Source organism: Rhinolophus ferrumequinum, chromosome 19 (assembly GCF_004115265.2).
Source record: "Rhinolophus ferrumequinum isolate MPI-CBG mRhiFer1 chromosome 19, mRhiFer1_v1.p, whole genome shotgun sequence".
Classification (NCBI taxonomy): Eukaryota; Metazoa; Chordata; class Mammalia; order Chiroptera; family Rhinolophidae; genus Rhinolophus; species Rhinolophus ferrumequinum.
This window is the reverse complement of record NC_046302.1, coordinates 18,877,406-18,899,751: the sequence shown is the minus strand read 5'-3', so window position 1 is coordinate 18,899,751 and position 22,346 is coordinate 18,877,406. Positions and strand designations below refer to the sequence as shown.

The 22,346-nt window shown below is 42.8% G+C and overlaps 1 protein-coding gene across 4 annotated transcripts in view; it reads left to right on the top strand.

Annotated features, from left to right (window-relative positions):
- TMEM241 (transmembrane protein 241) overlaps positions 1–22,346 on the top strand; it is a 113,336-nt gene that overhangs the window by 32,476 nt on the left and 58,514 nt on the right. For all 4 annotated transcript variants that reach the window (XM_033135723.1, XM_033135721.1, XM_033135722.1 and 1 more), the window contains exons 6-11: positions 8,500–8,577; positions 12,062–12,087; positions 15,741–15,792; positions 17,385–17,433; positions 18,227–18,272; positions 19,426–19,461. In XM_033135723.1, coding sequence (XP_032991614.1) covers positions 8,500–8,577; positions 12,062–12,087; positions 15,741–15,792; positions 17,385–17,433; positions 18,227–18,272; positions 19,426–19,461 — 287 coding nt within the window. The remainder of the gene's footprint in view (positions 1–8,499; positions 8,578–12,061; positions 12,088–15,740; positions 15,793–17,384; positions 17,434–18,226; positions 18,273–19,425; positions 19,462–22,346) is intronic.

The following is a 22,346-nucleotide window of genomic DNA, read 5'->3' as shown; positions in this document are numbered from 1 at the left end:
ATTCAGCAGATATTTATTGGGGATCTACTATGTGCTGGGGGCTTGACAAATAAATCGCTGTTCCTGACCTTGAGAAACTTCAGGCAGTGTCAGTGAGATACACAGCTCACTATTGGAAAAGCCACCATGAATGTTCCTTTGCCGGGCACTTCCCATTGCCAACCTTCATGACAGATGAAGTCAGACTTAATTACTCCCATTCACAGAGGAGGAAACTGGAATGCAAATGATTTGACCAAGACCAATAACTCATAAATGTTAAAGCAGAGACGCAAACCCAAGCTGGTCAACTATGCAGTTTATCTGCAAAGCTTACCGTTTCCTCCCCAAATCACACCCACCAAAGGAGATCAGCCCCTCAAGACTGAGCGAGGCGGAGGGGACAGAACCATGTAGTTGAGGGGACAGAGCCATGTAGTTGCTCTCCGTTCTACTCAGGCTATTTTGGGTCTGCTTCTCCAGCTTTTCTACACTGAATGTGGTCACAGCGATGGTGGCTCTGATGGCGTGAGGGCCAGTCTTTGGACGGACAGTGCTATGTTGACTGGTCATTATTACTCTTGTCATACTTTCCTGGCCAGAAGCCTTCTCGGCTAGACAGGATTACCTCAAAGTCAGTGAGTGTTTAGAACAGATGTGCAAATGCATACATTAGTCAACTTGCCTGTGAGAGGTCATCCTGGTGTTGGTGATTTGGCGGCCCAAACCATGCTGTTTTCTTGCTTGGGGAAACCAGGGTCAGCAGTTGGAGAGACTCTGCAAATCTAAGTTAAGGCATCTTGACAGGTCTGGACTTGGTTTTTTACCCAGCTCTTTGATCTTGGTCCTTCCCTAATTGCTTGTCAGGGTTTCTGTCTTTCATGAGCACAACATTCACTCATCACTTGGGGTGGAGATTGGATGGGGGTGTTGGTGAGGAAACACACATGGATAATTAGACCCATGTGGAGTAAGTTACTCAGCGAAGCACATTGGAGCCCTTGGGTCCCCTCCCCCTTGTTTGGCTCCAATATCATGTAAAGGAACTTGGATCCACATAGGAAAAGAGCGTCAATATTGACATAGAATGGAGAGTCGTCCTCTAGTGTTCCCTGTTACAGCTGATTGGAGGCAGCTCTCCTCTTTCACATTTTCTTACCAGAGCCAACCAGAGTCCAACTGCAAGGATTCCTTATTGAGACGTGGGCTCTCTGGCAAAATAGTAAAACCCTCCTCTGGATTTTAGTTATCTTCTTGCTCTATCTAAAGATGTTCTCCATAACCCTTATAAAGTGACTATTAAATAGAGCTCCGAGGGAAAACTTCACAACATTGGACTTAGCAATGAGTTCTTGGATATGACACCAGAGACACATGCAGCAAAAGAAAAAACAAATTGGACTTCATCAAAATGAAAAACTTTGGTGCATCAAAAGACACTATCAACAGAGTAAAAAAGCAGCCCAAGGATAGGAGAAAATATTTGCAAATCATTTATCTGATAAGAGATTAATATCCAGAACATACAGAAAACAGCAAAACCCAAACAACCTGGGCAAAGGACATAAATAAACATTTCTCTAAACAAGATATATAAATGGCCAATGAACCCATGAAGATGCAAATCAAAACCATAATGAGATATCACTTCACACCCGTTAGGTTGTCAATTATCAAAAATACAGAAAATAACAAGTGTTGGTGAGGATGTGGAGAAATCGGAACCCTTGTGCATTGCTTTTATGAAAGTAAAATGGTGCATCTGCTGTGGAAAACAGTATGGTTGAGCCTCAAAAAATTAAAAATAGAATTACCATAGGATTCAACAATTCCTCTTCCAAGGAATTAAAAAAATTGAATTCAGAAACTTGAACAGATATCTGTGTACTCATGTAAATAGCAGCATTATTCACAATAGCCGAAATGTGGAAGTGTGGGGACAGAGTTCCAGAGAGCAGTTTCCAGGCTCTCGGCCTCACGTGGAAAGGTGCTGGCTCGGGTAGTAGATGGCCGTCAGCTGTGGCTAATTGACCATCAGCTGTAACCAGTTAGCCAATTAGCCACTGACATAACTGCCACACCTGTGCTGGTTGGGAAGTCAGTAGGTTGGCAGGCAGAGAAGCAGACAGCAGGTTGCGGGTCGTGTGGACCCAGCCTCCAGTGAGACTGTAGTGCCTCCAGTGAGATGATAGTGGTATGACTCCCCTATCTATGTCTCTGTGGGTGTTCCTTTTTGGCCTCACCATATCCTGTGTTCTCATGCGGGGAGCGGAACCAGAGACCCCGCAGGCCGCCCCGCACGACCAATGGCGCAGCGAGCAGGGTCTCCCGCACCACAGGAAGTGACCCAAGTATCTTATCAGTGGATGAATGGATAAACAAACTGTGGTATATGCACACATGGAATATTATTGAGCCTTAAAGAGGAAGGAAATCTGACACATGCTACAGCATAGATGAACTTTGAGGACATTGTGTTAAGTGAAATAAGCCAGTCACAAAAGGACAACTACTCTCTGATTCCACTTTTATGAGGTACCTAGAGTAGTCAGACTCACAGAGACAGAAAGTGGAATGGTGCTTTCCAGAGACTATGAGAGGGGAGAATGGGGAGTTACTATTTAATGGGTATGGAGTTTCAGTTTTGCAAGATGAAAAATTTCTGGACATAGACGGTGGTGATGGTTGCACAACAGTGTAAGTGTACTTAATGCCCCTGAACTGTACACTTAAAAATGGCTAAAATAGTAAACTTCATGTGTATATTTTACCCCAATTTAAAATATATGTTTATTTCTAAAAACCCTGTGCTCCAGTAGAGGTTTTTCTCGAGGATTCTATGAAGAGGAGAGGATGCTGATGTTCTCCCGCTTGCCTTGCTCAGAACTCCTTTGGGTGCTGTGTGACATGCATGTTTAGTTTCACCGAATTTATTTCTATGCACTGGGGTGAAAAGTGTGAGAGGAGCCGCCATTCACGGAGAGCAGGCCAGTCTGCCCTCAGTTCTAGCCCATGCGTTTATGTTCCCACGTGGGCAAGCTGGAGAACTGATGCCACCCCTTACGCCTTTGCTACTCCCGTGCATCTTACCACGCCGGAGGAGCTCCTGGTATTTTCAGATGTCTATTTTTCATATAGCAAGGCCCCTACATGGGTCAGCTATTTTGTGTGATGCACAAATGAAGGACTGAAACGGCCTCCACACATGTACTGGAGATCCACTGGGAAAGCATGGAGTCTGGTCCTCTGCCCTCAAGGAGTTTGCTATCTAATGACAAAATAATAAAATTAATGTAAATAAGCACTTAAATTTACTTCCTGCTAATCAGTTTGTAAATGTGTTCATTTATACACACATATACACCTGTATAAAGACCTCATCACTCTCCAAAAAGGACATGTGTTGGCTTAAAAAAATAAACGTGATTAAAATAAAACATTTTTTATGAATAGAATTTTAAAAGAAATCTTGGTAAAGTGTAGCAGAAGAAGAACTAGGTAAGCCCACAGAGAGACTTAGCATGTAGAAATTTATGCCATAATACTTTACAAAAGAAATATAGTTTGGCCTTGAATTCGGCCCTCGGCTTTCTGTAGCCAAATAAAAAAAGTTAACAAGACTCAGTACTTATAAGATAAGAGCGGGGCCATTGCTGAAGAAAAGCAAAGCTCTTCCTTGCTCTCAGGTCCTGAGTCCTCATAAAGGTAGACAGGGCAACTTTGTGAGGGAGGAGTCTTCAGTAAAATCTTTATAACAAACACAACAGTAGCCTAGTTTCTAGAATTCTTAATGTATGTTCAAGGCATGACGACATAGCACAGCTCAGTAGGAGTTTTTCTCTGGGGCTAAAACCACTGCTGTCTAGTTTTCTGGCTCCCTTCACAGGTGGGCAGACTGCCTTTAGGCTCTCCTCTAGGAACATTATTTCTGGCATGAACGATTTTGATAAAAATTGGGCAGCCAAAAGTTCAAAGATATATTCTTTGGCAAGGGCCTAGAGTACAGTTAATCTATATTATAGATTAAGGCTATGCCAACACATTTTAAAATCACCCAAAAAGAAGGTAGGATTGACATTCTTTTATAAAAATTAAGAAGCTGACCCAGAACTCATGCTTCAATAAGGAAGTCACCCACATGTCTGTAGAGTGACCCAAGGCCACGCTTGTGGGCAGGGCCACAATTTTCCATAGCAAACTGTTCTAAGTCAGTTCTAACACCTGAACAAACAATAATCAAGGCTTCAAAATTGAAGTCTGGGAAGTATGGGAATAATGACACTTTTTAAGTAATAATTACCCATTTCTCTTTATAGCCAGAGAAAAATTTCCAATGGTACATGGATGAAATGCTGAATTTTCAGCTAACAGACTATAAGAATAAATAAGTTGCAAGTTGTGGCCCTAAGCAACTAAGTGAACTGGCCTGCAGTGTAGCTGAATTTGGTCAATTACATTTGTGTCAAAAAATGATTATTTGGGCTTTATGATAGTTAATCTTGGGTCATTTTTCCTGATGAAAGATGGCCATTCCTACAGTCATGACAATGTGGAAGACATGCGTATTTTTCTGTTCTCTTTAGCAGTAAGCAAGTATCTAGATCATCCAATTATTAAGAGGCAAGTTAAAAGAAGAACCAGAATATATCCCTTCATTTTTCTCATCTGTATAATGGGGATGCTAATAGCATTTACCTCATAGAGTTATTAAAAAGATTAAATATATAAAGCAGTTAGAACAGTGTTTGGCATATAATAAGTATTAAATAAATCTTAACTCTTGCTATTACTGTTCTCATTTCTCAAAGTTTTGATCTGATCTGACAAAAGTTAAGTCCTGCTGGCCCTCACTCTCTAAAGATAACAAAGGGCTGGTTTTCTAATATAATCAATCACTAGCGGGTCTCCTAAACTATTAGTATAGATCAGACTGGGACTCGTGCACAGTTAGAGGCCAAGGAAAAATCAGTAATTAAATGTTTACACTGCCTTAATATTGTTTTTGATAGATATCTATGGACACTGATATAGTCAATTGTAGAATTACTATTTCTAAAGCCTGATAAATTCTCAGTAGAAAAAAGTGGCTTGAGAAATTCAGATTTAAATTTTTAAAAGTAGAAATGGAAATATGCCTTTTAAAAATGGCATAGAGGGGCGGCCTGATGGCTCAGTTGGTTAGAGCGGAAGGTTGCCGGTTCAATTCCCACATGGAATGGTGGGCTGTGCCCCCTGGACTTGAAAACATGGCAACTGGACTTGGAGCTGAGCTGTGCTCTCCACAACTAGATTGAAGGACAACGACTTGACTTGGAGCTGATGGGCCCTGGAGAAACACACTGTTCCCCAATATTCCCCAATTTAAAAAAAAATATGTGTGTGTGTGTGTGTGTATACACATATATACACACATATATATACATATATATACAAATATATGTGTATATATATATATATATTAAAGAAATGGCATAGAGTTTTTACTCTGTGTTCATCCATTTTAGATCATCCATTTTAGACCAGTTTTATTACTGGAGGAAGCAAACTGGCAGGATTTGGCACACATCGGTCATAGTGAACTTCAGATAGCTATAGGTCCAGGAAGTTTACTCTGGGGGGCTTGACATAATTTGGGTATTATAACATCGAGGCTAGCAGCATGGGCTTGGCAGCTAGACAGGCCTGGACTGGAGTCATGGCTCTTCCTGAACTTGCTATGAGCACTCCAGCAAGTTTCCACATCTTAGCTTTGGTTTCCTTGTCTATAAATCAAGGTAATATCCACTAATAGAGTTGTTGGGAGGAGCTTTAAATAAGAGAATGCAATTAAAATTATTAGCCTGGTGCTTAACATATTATTGGTAGCTATTATTAGTGTACTTTAAAATCAATTTTATACGTATAGATAGATCCTTTTCCAGAATCTATATCTAATCAGAGTAGGACCAAGGGAGATTGAGAAATCTGTCCAGTTTATAAAATTGAGAAAATTAAGCCTCCTTGAGGTCTAGGGTTAGGGTCTAGAATTCTATAATCTCTGTCTTAAATCTGATCTCATTACTGATTTCATAGTCAAAGAGGGAAAAGCATAAGGTCCTAATTTTAAATAAATAAGATCCAGGTTTCCTTTTTATATTCACTATCATGTGTCACATGATTAACCTGTCCAAGATTTTCTTTGCTATCTTCTCAAGCCAAGAACTAGAAGGACAAGGACCATGTTTACAAATGGGTCTACTGGATAAAACCAGGCTTTTTTTGTGTTTGTTTTTTTTAAACTCTAATAATCTTAAAACACATAAAATATTTCAAAATATAAAATGTTTTGAATAAAAAGAGGAATGAAAAAGTACAAAACAAATACCAAATAGTTCAAATCAAGTTTGATTTTAAAAGGAAAAAAACAGCTTGAGTTGAACTGTTAATGAAAGATAAAAGTAGAAAATATTTTAAAAAGGCAAGAACTCTAAAAGAAATAAAACGGTGCAAGTTAGAACAAAATGCTCAAATAGGTCAATGCTATGAAGTTATAAAAGTGTTAAAAATAAGGTAAAGGTATATCCTCTAAAAAGAGAAACACTGAATCCATCTGGAGGTCAGTGAGCAGCGGGTCCTCTAAGCTGGAACAATTTCTCAGCACAGGGTCCTTGTGGAGACCACTGAAGGTCAGCTTGGTACCAGGTAACACTGACCCTTTGGAGCAGTGCTCCTGAACCACTCACCTAGGCCCTGTACCTACATTATTTCTGTTTTCCACCCACCAATAGCTCCAGGTCATAGGTATTTGTAATTCATACTACAGAGCAGTTAACGAAAGTTTGGGTAAGTGCCCTCCACTGGCTCCACTGGCAGACGCTAGAGCTGAGGCCTGAACCAGTCTGATGCCAAACCCATACATATGCTTTACCTTTTTCTGCCTTTCAGGAAACACCATTGTCATCATCAACAGAGAAATAACAAAATCCCACGCCCATTAACCCTTCTCCCTCACCTTGTCAAGACTGTCAAATTGGGAGAGACTGCGTTTCTTAGCACCAGCCCCGCAATAGTCAATACGCAGTGGGTCCTCTGTGTGTCTTAATAACCCACCGGAGTGTCACATATGTACATGACACCCATTTTGGGGGTGCCAGGTTGATTCCAGTCATTCCAATATTTCTCTCAGTTCAGTCTCCTGACTATTTCCTGAATGTGGATGCTCTTCATCGTCACTGCCACTACCAACTCCAGGCCACCATCTTACCATTACTTGTCTTCGTTTCCTGTGGCTGTTGTAACAAATTACACCATCCCTGGGTGGCTTAAAACAATACAAATTTATTCTCTCCAAGTTCTGGAGGCCAGAAGTCCAAAATTAGCATCCCTGGGCTGAAATCAAGGTGTGTCAGCAGGGCTATACTCCCTCCAGAGGCTCTAGGAAGGATATGTTCCGTGCTTTTTCCACCTTCTGGTGGCTGCTGGCATTCCTTGATTTGTGGCCACGGCACTCTAATCTTTATCTCTGTGGTCACATCGCCTCCTCTCTGCATCTGTCAAATCTCTGCCTTTCTCTTATAAATACATGTCTTTGCATTTAGAGCCCGCCTGGATAATCCACGGTAAATGTCCCGTCTCAAGATTGTCAACTTAATCATGTTTGCAAAGACCCCTTTTTGCTATGTAAGGTGACATTCATAGGTTCAGGGATCAGCACAGCTAGTTGTTTTTTTTTTGTTTTTTTGTTTTTGGAGGGGGGCAATTTTTCAGTCTACCGTTCTACCATACCCCTAGACTTTTGCAACCATCTCTGCCTCCTGTCCTCTACCCAGCAGCCCAAGTTCCTTTAAACTCACAGATCAAATCATGTCTCTGTCTGCTTTAACTTCAGTGGCTCCCATGGCCTTTGGCACAGCCGTGATTCCTTGGCATGGCCTGTGATTTCCTCTCCATCTTCCTCTCCCCAACTTCTCCCTTCCATGTTATATTCCACCCGGCTCAATTTCCCCCAGTTCCCAGAGGAACCGGGTTCACTCTCTTCTCTGGGCTGTTGTGTGTTCCTCTGCCTGCCACACTCTCTATCCCCTTTGTTTTTATTTGGCCCACTCGAGTTCATCATTCTCTTCTCATTTAGACTTTGAACTTCTCTTCCTCCGGGAAGGCTTCCTCTCCCACAATGGTCACGTGTGCCTTTCTGTGGGCTCCACCAGAGCTCTTACCTCGATAGGGACAGTCTCCCTATCATGTGACCTTGTTCACAGGATGTGTCTCCTGCACCTGGCACAGTGCCCAACACATAGTAGGTGCTTAATAAATTTGTGTAGATGGGAATACCTGTAGGAGGGGAGCTTCTACACTCACCCTACCAAGCATAATACTACCACTGAGAGCACTAATCCATGCAGAAGAATTGTTGCTGGAGAGGATTATACATGTGAATGCCAGAAGTTCCCACGGATCTTTATTTTTAAGCAGAAATCAAGAATTATGTAATTATGAGATCAAAGAAAATATTTTCATGCTTATTGTTCTGCTTTCTTTTAGGCCATTCCTGTGTTTCTCACTTTGCATAATGTAGCTGAAGTTATTATCTGTGGGCACCAGAAGTGTTTTCGGAAAGAGGTAAATGATAATGTAAAATGCTGGTTTCATTTCCCTTGCTTTAAATTTCAAGGACACACCTTTTGGGGTTTTTTTGTGTTTTTTTTCCTAATGGCCCAAATTAGTGTCTACCTTTTCCTGCCATCTGTTTCCAGTCAAGGCTGCCTGACAGTGGTCACTAATTTCAAGAATCACGGTTTTAACATCCCTTCAGTTCACCAAACACATGTGGAAATGCTTGTTGAGCTCAGTGGAACGCCACTCCAGGCCAGGCCTGAGCCAGGATCTCCCGATTGGCTGTGGATCTGGTGGGGAAAACATTCCCGCCCACAGCTCATGCCCACACCACGTTGACATACGTATATGGCCCAACTTTACATAGGGTGCTGGGGGCATTGGCCCACCCTGGGGACATTCCCTATTCTTCCCAGCCCCAGCTCGGCCTCACACCAGTTCGAAAAGGTATCTTCACTCTTATGCCTCCATCCATGAAAAGGAATGGTAACGTCTCCCAACTCATAAGAGTTGTTGGGAGGATGTAAAGCAGCACATGTGTTAAGTGCTTCCAACAGCTTCTGGCACACAGTAGGTGCTCTGTACGTTTAGCTGCATTTACCATCGTTATTACTGGTGGTTTTAATGTGGTCCCTCTTTCGGGAGTTTCTTTTTTTTCTTTTTCTAACATCTACCCATTTGAAATGGGTTCATACCAAAATTTTGAACTTTTATTAAACTAGAGAGCAGCCAGTGGGCCATTCAGGCAGCATACCTCTTACAGGTATGTAGGAGAGTGGGCGCCCTTCCCAAGGCCACTCTGCACCCCTGTGCGCCCTCTGGCATCCCTGCCTGCTGCTCAGAGGTAGCTCCGTGGGATACCCTCCTCGTTCATGGGTAGTTAACCTCTCCCTCTATGCTGGCTGATTTCCCTGAGCCCACCAACATGCTCAGTGTTCTCAGCCCCCCATGGGCGGAGCAGGCCCTGGGAGACCCACTCACATCAACCCAGCTCTGAAGGCTGTGTTCATAAAACCAAAACTCGACAGGAAAGCCGGCACCCTGCTTTGTCTGTGCACCCCCTCCGCATCCCCCTGGCTTCTGCCTCTCCCCCACCGTTACCCTGAAATTGCTCTGGCTGAAGTCACTGGTGGCTTCATTTATGGGACTCCGTTGGTCTTTTACACCATTCGTCACCCCCTCTCCCTTTTCTTGTCTCTCTTAGCCCCCTTGACCTTCATTCCCCCTCACCCCCCAGCTGCAGCTGGTCTCTTCCTGGGTCTCTGGCTCTTTCTTCACAGCCCTCTGTCCATCTCTTTTTTTTCCCTTACCTGCCCTTCAGGGTCTCCCAGGGTCCGTCTCAGGAGCCTGTTGTTCCCACACCATACACTTTCTGGACAACCTCATCCACACCCATGCCACCAGCTACCTTCCGTTCACTGGTGACTCCTAAGTCCCCATCTCCAGTCTAGACCTCTCTCCTGAGCTCAGATCCCCATGACCTGCTGGTGTCTGGTTCTCTGCCTGGCTGTTTCCTGAGCATCTGAAATGCAAAGGGATCAGAAGGAACTGATGTGCTTCTCCAAACCTGCTTCTCACTTGGTGTTCCCAAACCTGGTCATCACCTCCCAAGTCAGAGACAGCAAATGAAGGCTCACGGCCTGAAAGGGCTGGCAGGGTATCATGACAGGACTGACAGACGGGTTGGAGCAGAATGGCACCATAAAGGGTCACACTCTGGAGCTAGGTCACCTTGTCTCAAGCCCTGTGACCTTGGGCAACTGACCTAATTTCTCAGGGCCTCAGTCTCCTCATCTGTAGCATGTAACCCAAGACTGTTAAGTAACCTGTAATGCAGTGAGTAAGTTAATGCATGTAGAGAGTAGCCCTCAGAATAAGTTAGCTAACCTAGAATAATGTCAGGTATTTATTGTTATTTTTGGCAGTGACTTTTGAGGAGTGTGCTGACCCAGTTAGAACCCTACGATATCATTAGGACTTTTTACTGGGTAGTTTTGGGACTGAAGGGGCCTGAAAAAGTGAATGCCCTGACATTAACCCGTGAGATGTTTTCAGAGCCTTGGGGAAATGGAGCTCAGGCTTGAATGTATTGCTCATTTTTAGTCTGCATAGGTTCTGGGCTCCTTTAGTCAGAGGAGTTTAAAACAATAAAATAAAAAAGCACCGATTCTCTCCTCTGTGGAATGGGTAAACTCATTCAGGCACTGGATTGGTTTGCTGCCCTGTAATGGAAGCCCCTAAACAGTTGCCAGATGAACATGTTACTCATGGAAGAGTTGAACTATCCCTTCCATCTGTATTCTCTCTGTTCCTATTCTTCCGCCAAACCGTTGAGATGTTGCTTATGTTTAGCTCAGAATCGTTCCCCCCCCCCCCCCCCCCCCCCCCCGTGATGGGGGCAATTACCCAAGTGAGCCGGGTCACTTGAGTGTGTCATCCTTTCTGTACTGAAGGGATAGGTCTTCCCACCAGGGGGCAGTGGAACCAAGATTGGCATTGCCTCTGAACTCTACTGAGGCAGGTCCACAAAGAGACTGAAGGATCTAAAGATGCCAGCCACAGCTTCCTACACAAACAGAATCTTTTTATTAAAACAATGCATCTAGATTATATAGTAATGAAGCTTGCCTTCATAGCAAACCACATGTTTCTCTTGTCAGCGCTTCCCTTTTAAACACTTTATCTGAACTGGAGTTAAAAATTGTAGTTTGGCCTCAACTAACAAAATAATCCTTCTGAAATGTTCAGAATTAATCTGTTACCCCACCTGACCGTTTCCCCTATCATACATAGAACAATTTATGCTTCTCCTTGCTAGAAATGTCTTCCTGAGTACAAAGGACTAATTCCCTTAAACTGACTAATAAAAAAAGAGGCAATCAGGCTAGAGTCTGCATTAGAATGTCTTCTTTTTAGAGAGCTGTAAGTGCCAAGTTTAGATTTCCTCAATTTGCCTTTTTAAAAATCTTCTCTGTAGGGGTGGAGTCAAATGTTCCTTCTCCTTTTTTCTGTTTCTTAATTCACACATCATACCAGAGAATTTATAGCACCGCTGAGAGTCAGAGCTGGATTAATGAAAGGAAAATTTAAAGAGACAGACTGAAAAAGAAGTTGAACATGAGCTTAATTTCTTTTCTTGCGCAGGTTACATCGCTTTTTCTCTCTCTCTCCCTTTCATGGTGTGGAAGATATTGAAAGGCTTGACCCTGGTATCATTTTGTGTTTTTTTTCATGAGTGAACCTAATTCTAATGGTGAGAGTGGTAACACTGCACATCCCAGGTGGTTGGCCGAGGTAAATCGACTCTGAACCTGAGTTATTCTTCATTTGGTCCATGCAGAAAAAGCCTCAACAAATACTAAAGTGCAACAGACTGTTAAGCCCCCAATAAACTTATTTTTAAATATTTTTTTGCCTCTTGATCTAAATATTCTCTTTTAAGAAAAAAAGGTTTTTAAAGACTAACTATAAGTCTCTTTTTTTCATACAGAAAACTTCTCCTGCAAAGATCTGTAGGTAAGTTTAAAAATAAACAAACACACACACACACACCTCTAAAATACAAGATTTAACCTGATTTTTAACTTGAATGATAAACTCTGTGTTGACGATTCATACCTGAGAGTTCACAGAGAAATTTATTATAAACATTCAGCCCAATTTTGTGTCTTGTTCTAAAATTTACTATCTCTCTTTTTCTGAACTATTTTATTCCTAAGGCAAAAACAACCCGTGCTAGATTTTAGTTGTTGATGCCTAAAACTTTACTAAGTGTTGTGCAATACTGATGGAAAATGAAAATGAAAACATGGAAAGCCATAAAATTTTAAAAATAATGTTTGTAGTTTATTGGGTTTTTAAGAATTCCCGTGGTGGAAAAAACACTGGCCTGTGAGTCCAGGGATCTGAGTTGTGATCCTGGGCCACAGCAAAGTGTCGTCACCCTCTGTGCCTCAGTTTACTCAGCTGCACTCTCAGACAGGTCCCTGAGGCCCAGGTGTGCTCTGACTGCTTCCTGCCTCCTCTACAGGAGCTGCAAAGCTCAGTCCTGTAGATAGAAAACCAACAGAAATGCTTTGAAACTCAGATTTAGGACTTTTTGTTTCAGGTATTTCTGAACTTTCATCCAGTCTTGTTTTTTGCCTTTATTACAGGCTGCTACTTGAAAAAAAAGAAAAAAAAGAATCATCAGGACTCATCCTGTTTAAAAGATTAGCAGATGTTAAAGAGAGGCATTAAAGCCCTCTAATACCTGATACAATCAGGTATTGCTCAAGGCCAAGTTTGGCTGGAAAGCAGGGCTGTCTCACACCTGGCTGTTCGCCATCTTCCCTCAACCCCTAGGGGTTGTCTGTCCGAGGGGATCTCTAATGCTCATTGCCTGTGGATGGGAAGTGTCCTATATGCTATAAAGCTTTCCACTGTAGGTAGACACTAAACCCATTAGGATTCTCCTCTGCTCCCACCTAAACCCTGCCTATTCTTGTACAGTCCCAGAAAACCTTCCTGACACTTCCTTCCACTCACCCCACCCTTTGCTTCTGAGTCCCTCAGCAATCCAAGTGCCTTGGAGTCTTTCATTTGTGTGTGTTCTTGGAAAGTTGGTGAGGCTGGAGAAAAAAATGTTGGTGGGCTGGAAAGGAGAACCTTCCTGTGCCTCGGATGTCCCATGTCGTCGTCCAGACGTTCCTGACATTCCCAGGGCTGTGAGGCCTCAGCTCTGAGCCTTCCTTTTTACCAGTCCTCCTGCCTCAGACAAAGCCAGGCAGGCTAGTCTGTTGGGTGCTCGACTACACGACTACACATGATGACAATTGTGAGGACTGTCGGGGTGTGGGGTTGTGGACTGAAGTGATTAGTATCACTATTGTCAGTATACTTAGGTTACAAACATCAGGTTGTTGTGTATTATGTCGTGCGGGGCAGCCTGCGGGGCCTCTGGTCCCGCTCTCCACAAAAGAACACAGGATATGGTGAGGCTATAAAGGAACACCCACGGAGCCATAGGTAGGGGAGTAGTCATACCACTACAGTCTCACTGGACGCTGGGGGAGACACCCGCAGTAGTAGCCACACGATCTGCAGTCCGCCATTCACCTCTCTGCCTGCCAACCAACCAACCAATCAACGCAGCCCCGCAGTTACATCAGTAGCCAATTGGCTAACCGGTTACAGCTGATGGCCAACCAATCACAGTTGATGGTCATTCACTACCCGAGCCAGCACTTCCCCACGCAAGGCCGAAAGCCTGGAAACTGTTCCCTGGGACTCTGTCCCCACAATTACATATATATGTATATATGAAATATAGAATTCTACATGTATATAGAATATATATTGGTGTGAGATGTCACATGACTAAGTCCTCTAAGAGTGAAAATGCTGTCTTCACTGATTCTGTTCATGCCTTTGATCTTTTGCTGCTTGCTGGCTAATGGAATGCTCAGTAGTAAACGAGCCCAACACTACATATTTTATTGCATTGTAAAATGGAAAGTGGGGGAGAGAGTATGTGATAATGTGGGTTTTGTGCTTTCTGGTGCCTTCTTTTAGGAGGAGAGAATGGGGAAAGCTAGAGGGCAAGATCTTTTGGTATATGAAACCCAGAAGAGATATGCTAAAAACCAATGATTATTGAACCAAAAGATAACGTTAAATGGACTTTCTAATGAATGAGGGTAGCTTTCTGAAAATACCTATGATTGGCACAGTTACTTTTTTTGTGCAAGAATTTTTTTTTAATTAGTTTCAGGTGTATAAAACAATGTACTAGTTGGACATTTACAACCCTCACAAAGTGACAACCCCCTCCCCCAACCTACCTCCCCTCCAGCATCACACACAGCTGCCACAGTTCCACTGAACCCATTCTTTTGTGCAAAAATTTTTAAAAACCGTTTTATTATGAACATTTCTAAACACATAAAAGTAGACACGATAGTATAATGATGCCCGTATACCCATCACCCAGCTTCAACAATTTTCAACATATGCCTCCACCCAGTGCCTTACTTCAGCAAATCCCAGGCACCATAGTATTTCATCTGTAAATATTTCAGCATGTATAAGAGATTTTTATAATAAAACTTTTCATTTGGGAAAAAGGTTTAAACTTACAGAAAAGTTGCAAGAACAATACAAGGAACTCCTATATATCTTTTACCGAGATTCACCCATTGCTAACATTTTTTGTATTTGCTTTCTCCGTGTGTGTGTATACGTACATATTACAAAATAGATGAGAATATATATATAGTTATTCTTATTCTTTTCTTGACCATTTGAGAATAAGTTGCAGAGATCATGACTCTATCCCTAAACACTTTAAAGTGTATCTCCTAAAAATAAGAATCTCTTGTATACATAGCACAATTATTAAATTTAGAAAATCAACATCTTATACAATACTATCATCTAATATTGAGTTCATGTTCAAATTTGGCCATTTATCCCAATATTATCTTTTAAAGTCATCTTTTCTCCGAAAGATGTCGTGTCTCTTTTGTATCCTTTAATCTGGAACAGTTCCTCTGCCTTTCACTGCCTTCAAATTTTCACAGTGTGTAAGTCCACTGTTTTGTGGACTGTCCCTAACTTTGAGTTTGTAGCAGTGTTTCCTCATGATTCAGTTCAGGAGATACATATTTGACGGGAATGCCACCTGAGTGACGTTGTGCCCTTCTCAGTACAGCATATCAGGAGGCACATGATGTAAATCTGTCCCATTACTGGAGACATTTAGTTTGATCATTTGGTTAAGGTGATGCACAAAAGGTTTTATTTAATGTGCTTCCTGTGGTGTCTTCCTTTTCATAAGTGGCATAATCGTAGCCTGATTGCCCTTTTCCACTACTGTATTTTTGGGGATCTGCAGTGTAAAAAAACCTTTTATTATGTTTCGCAGGCATACTGTTTTCCTCAAGTGAGTCTACTGTGGTTTTGTACATGTCCTGCAAATGCTGTCTCTGGGAAAATGACTAGCTGAGCACCAGAAAGGAGCTGTCTGTTTATCAGCGGAGCACATAAGCAGTGGGGTTCTCTGAGGATGCACAGGGGAACTGGGCTTGGTCTCGTCCAAGCTGCAATCGATGTAGTTCAACCTCCACATTCTCTGGGAAACTCTTTGAAGTTGAAAAGTGAAGCTGTGTGTTTTATTTCTCTCTCCGCAGTGCCCTCTTCCTCCTGGCTGCTGCAGGATGCCTTCCCTTCAATGACTCCCAGGTAAGTTTAGGCAAACACGTTTTGCCTTCCAAGTATCTATTACTCTCTGAAGCCTGCATGTATGAGCAGAATTTCCTAGTCCTTCCTTTTAGAATCAGAATAACCCTGGCCAGAATAACAAAGACATTTAAAGATTGTATCAGAATAACAAAGTCATTTAAAGCTTTCAAGCTGGGTCCCTTTTGGCCAGGCCAATGCTTCTCCCCAAAGCTGCAGCTGTGTGACCCATGGACCCCTGGCCTCTGAGTGCTGTGATGGGTGCCGTCTGTCCTCCGTATATGCCTGGAGAAACTGAGGCCAGTGCCCAAGTGGCCCCAGCCTCACGCACTGAGGCATAGTTGATTTTTGTAGTCTCATCCGCGGAGTGATTTTTATTTTGTTATCCTGTTTTTCTTTATTAGGCACTGAGGACACACCCCCACCCCCAGTAGTCATCTCATGGCTGAGTCTTTTTCTTTCTCTTCTTCCCTAGCATTTATTAAGTCCCCATTTAAGTGTCAGGCACTGAGCCAGGCTCTGGGGGCACAAAGAAGAAGAATTGCCCTCGTTCAGACAGAAGTTGGAGTCTAATCAGAGCAAACGGGAGGAGCACAGACGATAAACAGATAATTATAACACAGAGAGGCCAGGGCTCTGTCCCGGGAGGTTTGGGGTGCTGTGAGGCACCTAAGAAGATGTGGGGACTCACAAAGTAGGAAGAGCTAACAATTATAGGGAGCCTGCTGTGTGCCAGGCTCTGTGCCAATGCTTTATGTGCCTTATTTAAAATCTCACAACAATTCCACAAGGGTAGGGACTACTATTATCTCCATTTCATAGCCAAGGAATAATGAGGCCCAAAAGGTCACCAGCTAACAAATAAATGGGGATTTTAGAATTTAATGCAGATATTTCTGATGCGAGAGCCAGGCTCTGCTTACTGGACCTACATATTGAAGGCTAAAGCGTTAGCCAGGAGGAGAAAGCAGGTGTGGGCAAAGTCCTGCAGGTGGCCTAAGTATTCTGGGATTTAACTTGATTGAGCACCACCTGCGTATGTGTGTGCTCCTGTACTAATTCCTGCCTTCCTGGAATGTACAATCCAGTGGGAGTGGAGATAGAGACAGGAAATAAGTATGGAGACAGATGAGGAAGGGAAGATGAGAGGCTGAGCTGGTGGGGGGAGGCTTTCATGCTTGAGGAAGTGCAAGTTCTCTTGCTCTGGAGAGTGGGCAATAGATGGGACTGGCGGGGTTTACAGAGGCCATAGGGTTGTCATAGAGATCCTTCAGTGTCATGAGTTTAGATTTTATCCTAAAGTCACTGGGGACTGTTGAATGATTTTAAGCAATAGGTGACACCGTCCGATTAGCTCTTTAGAGATCCAGTGTGAGGGTAGTGTGGGATGGAGAAAGGAGTGCTGGAGGCCGAGAGCATATTAGGAAGATGCCATAGGCAACTGGGTAAGAAAAGAGGAGGGACCGACCCAAGACCCCAAAAGTCTGTCTAGGTACCCCTGCTTGGCATTGTGCGTCAGCGTTTAGCGTTTCTTGTCGCCATGCTGGTTTCTGTTTGTACCTAAAGCCATTTTTGTTTTTAATCCTGTATTACAGTTTGATCCAGATGGATATTTCTGGGCTGTAATTCACTTATTCTGTGTTGGTAAGTTTTAAAAGAATGCTTATTTAAATAAGTGAGGCTTATTATTTAGACCTTGATGTATATCCACTTTTTAGTGACTCTGGACAATAGGAAGATTAAATGCAACCTGTCAGAGTTAAAATTAAATGGGCGTTTTCTGGTTTGATTTTCCTGGTTTGGACTTTTCCTCAAATGTTTCCATTTCCAATGTAGTCTCCTCTTTTTCGTGACAAACATTCATTAACTCACCACGGCTTGGGCTCTGCTTGCTCAAGTCCACTTGTGGAATGCTGGTTGGCTTTCTCTAAAAATGGTGGGAAGAGATCCAAAAGTTTGTGTCAAAGACACTCATCAGTATACAAAAAAAAAAAAAAAAAAAAATGTAAGTGGGAGAAATGAAAGGACCATCTGATTATATTTCAGATCATTCTTTGAATGTTTTTTGTCTGTAGTCCTAGGGGAAAAATACAGCGCCCTGACTTTGTTACACGCTATTCAGAAATCCAATGGTGTTTCTCTCTCTCCTGCTCACCATGCAAAGGAAACAAACAGCTTCCTGTTAATCGTATCCTTCTGTTGATCACAAACCTTCCCACCCAGCACTCTCTGTACTAACCAGCATTATCATGGGGGATTATGCAATTCTCTTCCTTGAAAACCTCCAAAGTGTTGTTGGTCGCCCCCTGGTGGCTCTGGGGAAATCCTTCTGGGAAGAGGGTTCCTTCTCCATGAGGATTTTGTGCTTCCCTGGAAATGGAGGCAGCCCGTGACGCAGAATGCCCTGTGCCAGTAACACGTGTTGCTTCATTTTCAGGGGCTTATAGGATACTACAGAAATCCCAGAAATCCAATGCATTAAGGTAAACTTTTAAAGTTTGGTGAGTTGTTGTTTGGTTTAGGAAAGGGGTGAGACCCACAGTGTCGTGAGCTACTTCTGTTCCACCAGAGACTCTGCAAGTCTGGGTTGCAGTGGGGGCAGCAGGCTCTGCCCGGGAGCCCTTTGTCTTGCTGTTGAGATGGTCCAGGCTGGGTCCAGCAGGACCAGAAACATGCCAGTCCACAGCGATGTGTGAAGAGCAGAGGAGTTTCTGCCCTCTTCCTTCAGGGGCAGCCATTTAGGTGATGTTTTTATAAAAATTATGTGACCATCTGTTTTGGGCCCCCGTTTACTTCCTCCAGCTCAAGGGTACAACTCTTTTTTTACTTGTTTCCCCAACCCCTTTTTAATTTAACTAAGACCCAGCAGTCTCCCCAGGCAGTAGCTCTGTTCTGGAGTAAAATGAGACCTTTGTTGTGGGCAGTCAATGGACCAGCCTTGACAAATGTAAATGAAGAGAATTCAGGCCTTGGTTGGGCTGGAGCTGTGAGGTCGGGGCCCCTGGATTAGCCTGTTGGCGGCTGGCTTACAGGCGGCCTGAAGGCCTAAAGAGAAAAGGTCTGAAGGGAATGACTCCTGGGAGAATAAGTCCTCTGAGGATGTGTGGCTTTGGGTCCCTACAGTACCTTTTCTTCTTTTAGTAAGTGTTTATGCAGCAAAGGCTAGTAGAGTTGCCAGATAAGGTACAGGATGGCCAGTTAAATTTGAATTAATTTGAATTAAGTGGTGAATAACTTTTTTTTAGGGTAAGTATATCCCATGCAATATTTGCAGCATACTTATACTAAAACATTATTCTTTATCTGAAATTCAGATTTAATTTGTTAAATATGATAGCCCTAGAAGATGGTCCAGTAGCCTGAGGTAGTTGGCACTCCATTAAAGTGGCAAATGAACACGTAAGAAATAATCGGCCACAAGTGAAAATGTGTGTGATAGTACAAAACTAGAAAATGGTTTTTAAAAATGAGCCAGGAACTAGTTTTGAGTATACACTTCATACTATTTATTGGTAATTTATAAATGTAATAACTTATACGTAGATCTAATTTATTAATGTAAGATAATGACGATTTTGTGTATGTAAAACACTTTTATTATTTCACATTTTACCTTTTTTTTTTCTCATTCTTTAGTGACATCGACCAGCAGTACTTAAACTATATATTCAGGTAAAATATAATTTACATTTTCAAAGAGTAACTCATATCCTACTAGAGCTAAAGGATTTCTATTTTCCAATAATATTTTGATTAGGAACTTCTGAGCCAATATGCCTGCCAGGAAGGCAAACTAAATAATTTGTGAGATAACTGAAGTTGAGGAAACCAAATAGCAGTCCTGCCCTTAGACCTGACAAGAGGGGCCCCTGTCTGGCCCCACACTTTGGAAGGCCATGTCTCTCCCCATGGGATATGGAATCTGGAAGTCTAAGGGGATTTTTTTCCCCAGAGCCCACAACCTCCCTTCTAGCTTAGGCCCCAGAATTCCCTACTCAAGTGGTCCGGAGCTCTATTCCAAGGCCTCCCTGGGTCTGTTTCCCAACTCATTCCGAGACCCAAAGGTGTCCAAAGAAAGGTTGTTCGATGTGGCTGGAGGGTGGACAGCAGGCTGAGGTGTCAACACACAAGTGTGTGAAGCCCTCGGGGTGCAGGATGGAGCCTGGGGTGGGAGGAGAAGGGGGCACATTAGGACCGCAGCCAGAGGCTGGATGTCCCCATGCTGCCACATTCTGACATGAAGCTCCAAGGACTCCAAGAATTGTAAATTTTAATCTGAACTTTCAGATTGTTTTGAAGGTATATTTGTTCAGGTAGGATGAAGTTTGAGGCTTGATTTATAGTATTTAAATATGGTATATGGATTTCCATTTGTACCGTTACCCTAAGCCAAGCAAAGCATAGGGGTCTGACCACGAACTGGAATAGCTGGGGAGCATGCTTGGATTTTGGGAGTCTCAGACTGTGTACTGCAGGACCTAATTGAGAAGCAGGGTGAGATTTGCTGTTGGGAACCCAAGTTTACCTTCAGTAGAGAACTCCAAGGTTGGAGAGGTGCCTCTCAGCATTTGGTCACACTGATTTCTGGAGGAAGTTACTCGGCTGAAAGTGTTCAACATGAGCTGTATTTTCCATTTGCAGATAAAGCTCATAAATATCTTAGTAGTTATTAAAACACCTTTTTGATAGCGAGAATCACCCCGAGCACGGCTGAGGCCTCTTCTGTGCTCAGCTGAAAGCAATCATTACGTCCATTCTGCCCAGACACACCAGCTGCCTTTTCAAGTGACTCTTATGACATTGGGCCCCTTGAGGCATTTCTTTTTCTCCACAGAACTTATAGCCAACAGGAGCAGCAGAAGAATAAGGGGATAGAAAAATGAGCCTTTGTGACCCTCCCCTAGTTCCCCTCCCTCCCTCCTTCCAGCTCCTTCACTCTGGGTGAGGGTGTTCACTTCTGGTGAGCCTGGTGCTAGAGGCTTCCTGGCTGAGCCCAACGCCGAGCCCTTGGCTAAAGCCACTATTCTATTCCAAGTCTGTTTTTCAGTACAAGTGAGGAAGATGTATGAATCAGAAAGAGGGCTGCTATTCAATTTTCCACGGGCCCTGGACACTGAGGGCATCAGCACTCAGAGATCTGTGCTTGTAGGTGCCGGCCTGGAGCGCTGCCTGCCACGGCCAATGACTGATTTGATCTCTTCATTTTTGTGAGACAGCCAAGTAGTTGGATGGTTCTCAACGTTGGCACGTACCACTATTTTCTTGAGGAGGTATTTGCATCTTGACCCTGACTCTTTGGGGTTTCTTATATAGATAGAGGTCTAAGGCTCATGGTAGAGGGGAAAGGATGAAGGAAAGAGGAAAGAAGAAGTTATGTATGGGGCGGAACGTAGATGGAATGTCTAAAAATGGTAGGGCTTTGATCAGAATTTTGAGGAATTTAGGTAATTTATAAGGAATGCATATTATTTGATGTACACTTAGCACCACTTCTTTTTAACATAAGCAGACACTAGTCTCTGTTCATCTATTAAATAGAAAATTACCGTAATGTTCCCTGCTCGTATCCCACCTCCTTGTTTTGCAGTTGAAATTGTGTGTGTGTCTGTGTGTGTGAAAGGGAAATAGATATTCTCTCGGGTATGACTTGTGAAACAGAAAAAAATGTATTGGCATTTAGCCTGTAGAGATTATATTTTTTTCATATTTCCCCATTTTATTTCCCGTGAGCACAGGACAAAACACGTTTTTTGTTTTGTTCCCCAAATTAGAACAGTACCTGGCACTTACTAGGCACTCAATAAATATTTGTTGAGTGAATGAATTTAAAAGGTCTGCTGTTTATCTTGCATGATATGCCTTTTATATTGGTGTAATTTCTTCATTAGAGTTTATATATAATATGTAATCTTAGTACTATTGGGGGTTTCAAGTTACATTTCTCTTCAAACATGTCCCCACCACGAACACACCTAGAAGTGATTAATTGCAATTCAGAAAACATGTGGCGCACCTGCTGTACATCTGGCCCTGCCAGGCAGAGATGAATAAAATATGGTTCTTGTCCCCGAGGAGGGCACAGTGTACAAATTAGGAGTGGTGTAACACTATATTTGCAAACTTCAAATAGGGATTAGCGCCCAACTGTTTCATTTAATTATTTCTTCTTATTTTTACTCCCTAGTATTTTACTTCAGGGTCACTCTTTCGGGTGATGCCAGTGATGGGATTTAGGGTATCATGGCAAGCCCTGGGAGATGTTTGGGGATGGAAATGTGCCCCTCATAGCCTGCCACAGGAGCAATAACTTCCACTGCTGAAGTTATAACCAAAAAGGGGGTCCAGTGAGATAAAATAATGGAGTATGGGTTTACCAAAGAAAGAAGAGACGGCAAGCAAAAGACAGAAAGTCTCCAGTCTCGTTAGTAGTGTGTGTGGTTTCTATAGCTACATGTAAACCCTGTCATACAAACCTGCAATTTCTGAATAGCCAGACATGTGGCTGTTCTCTGTTCTTCCTTCTGAGCCTCCTCTCCCTCCGCCTCTTTCCATCAGAT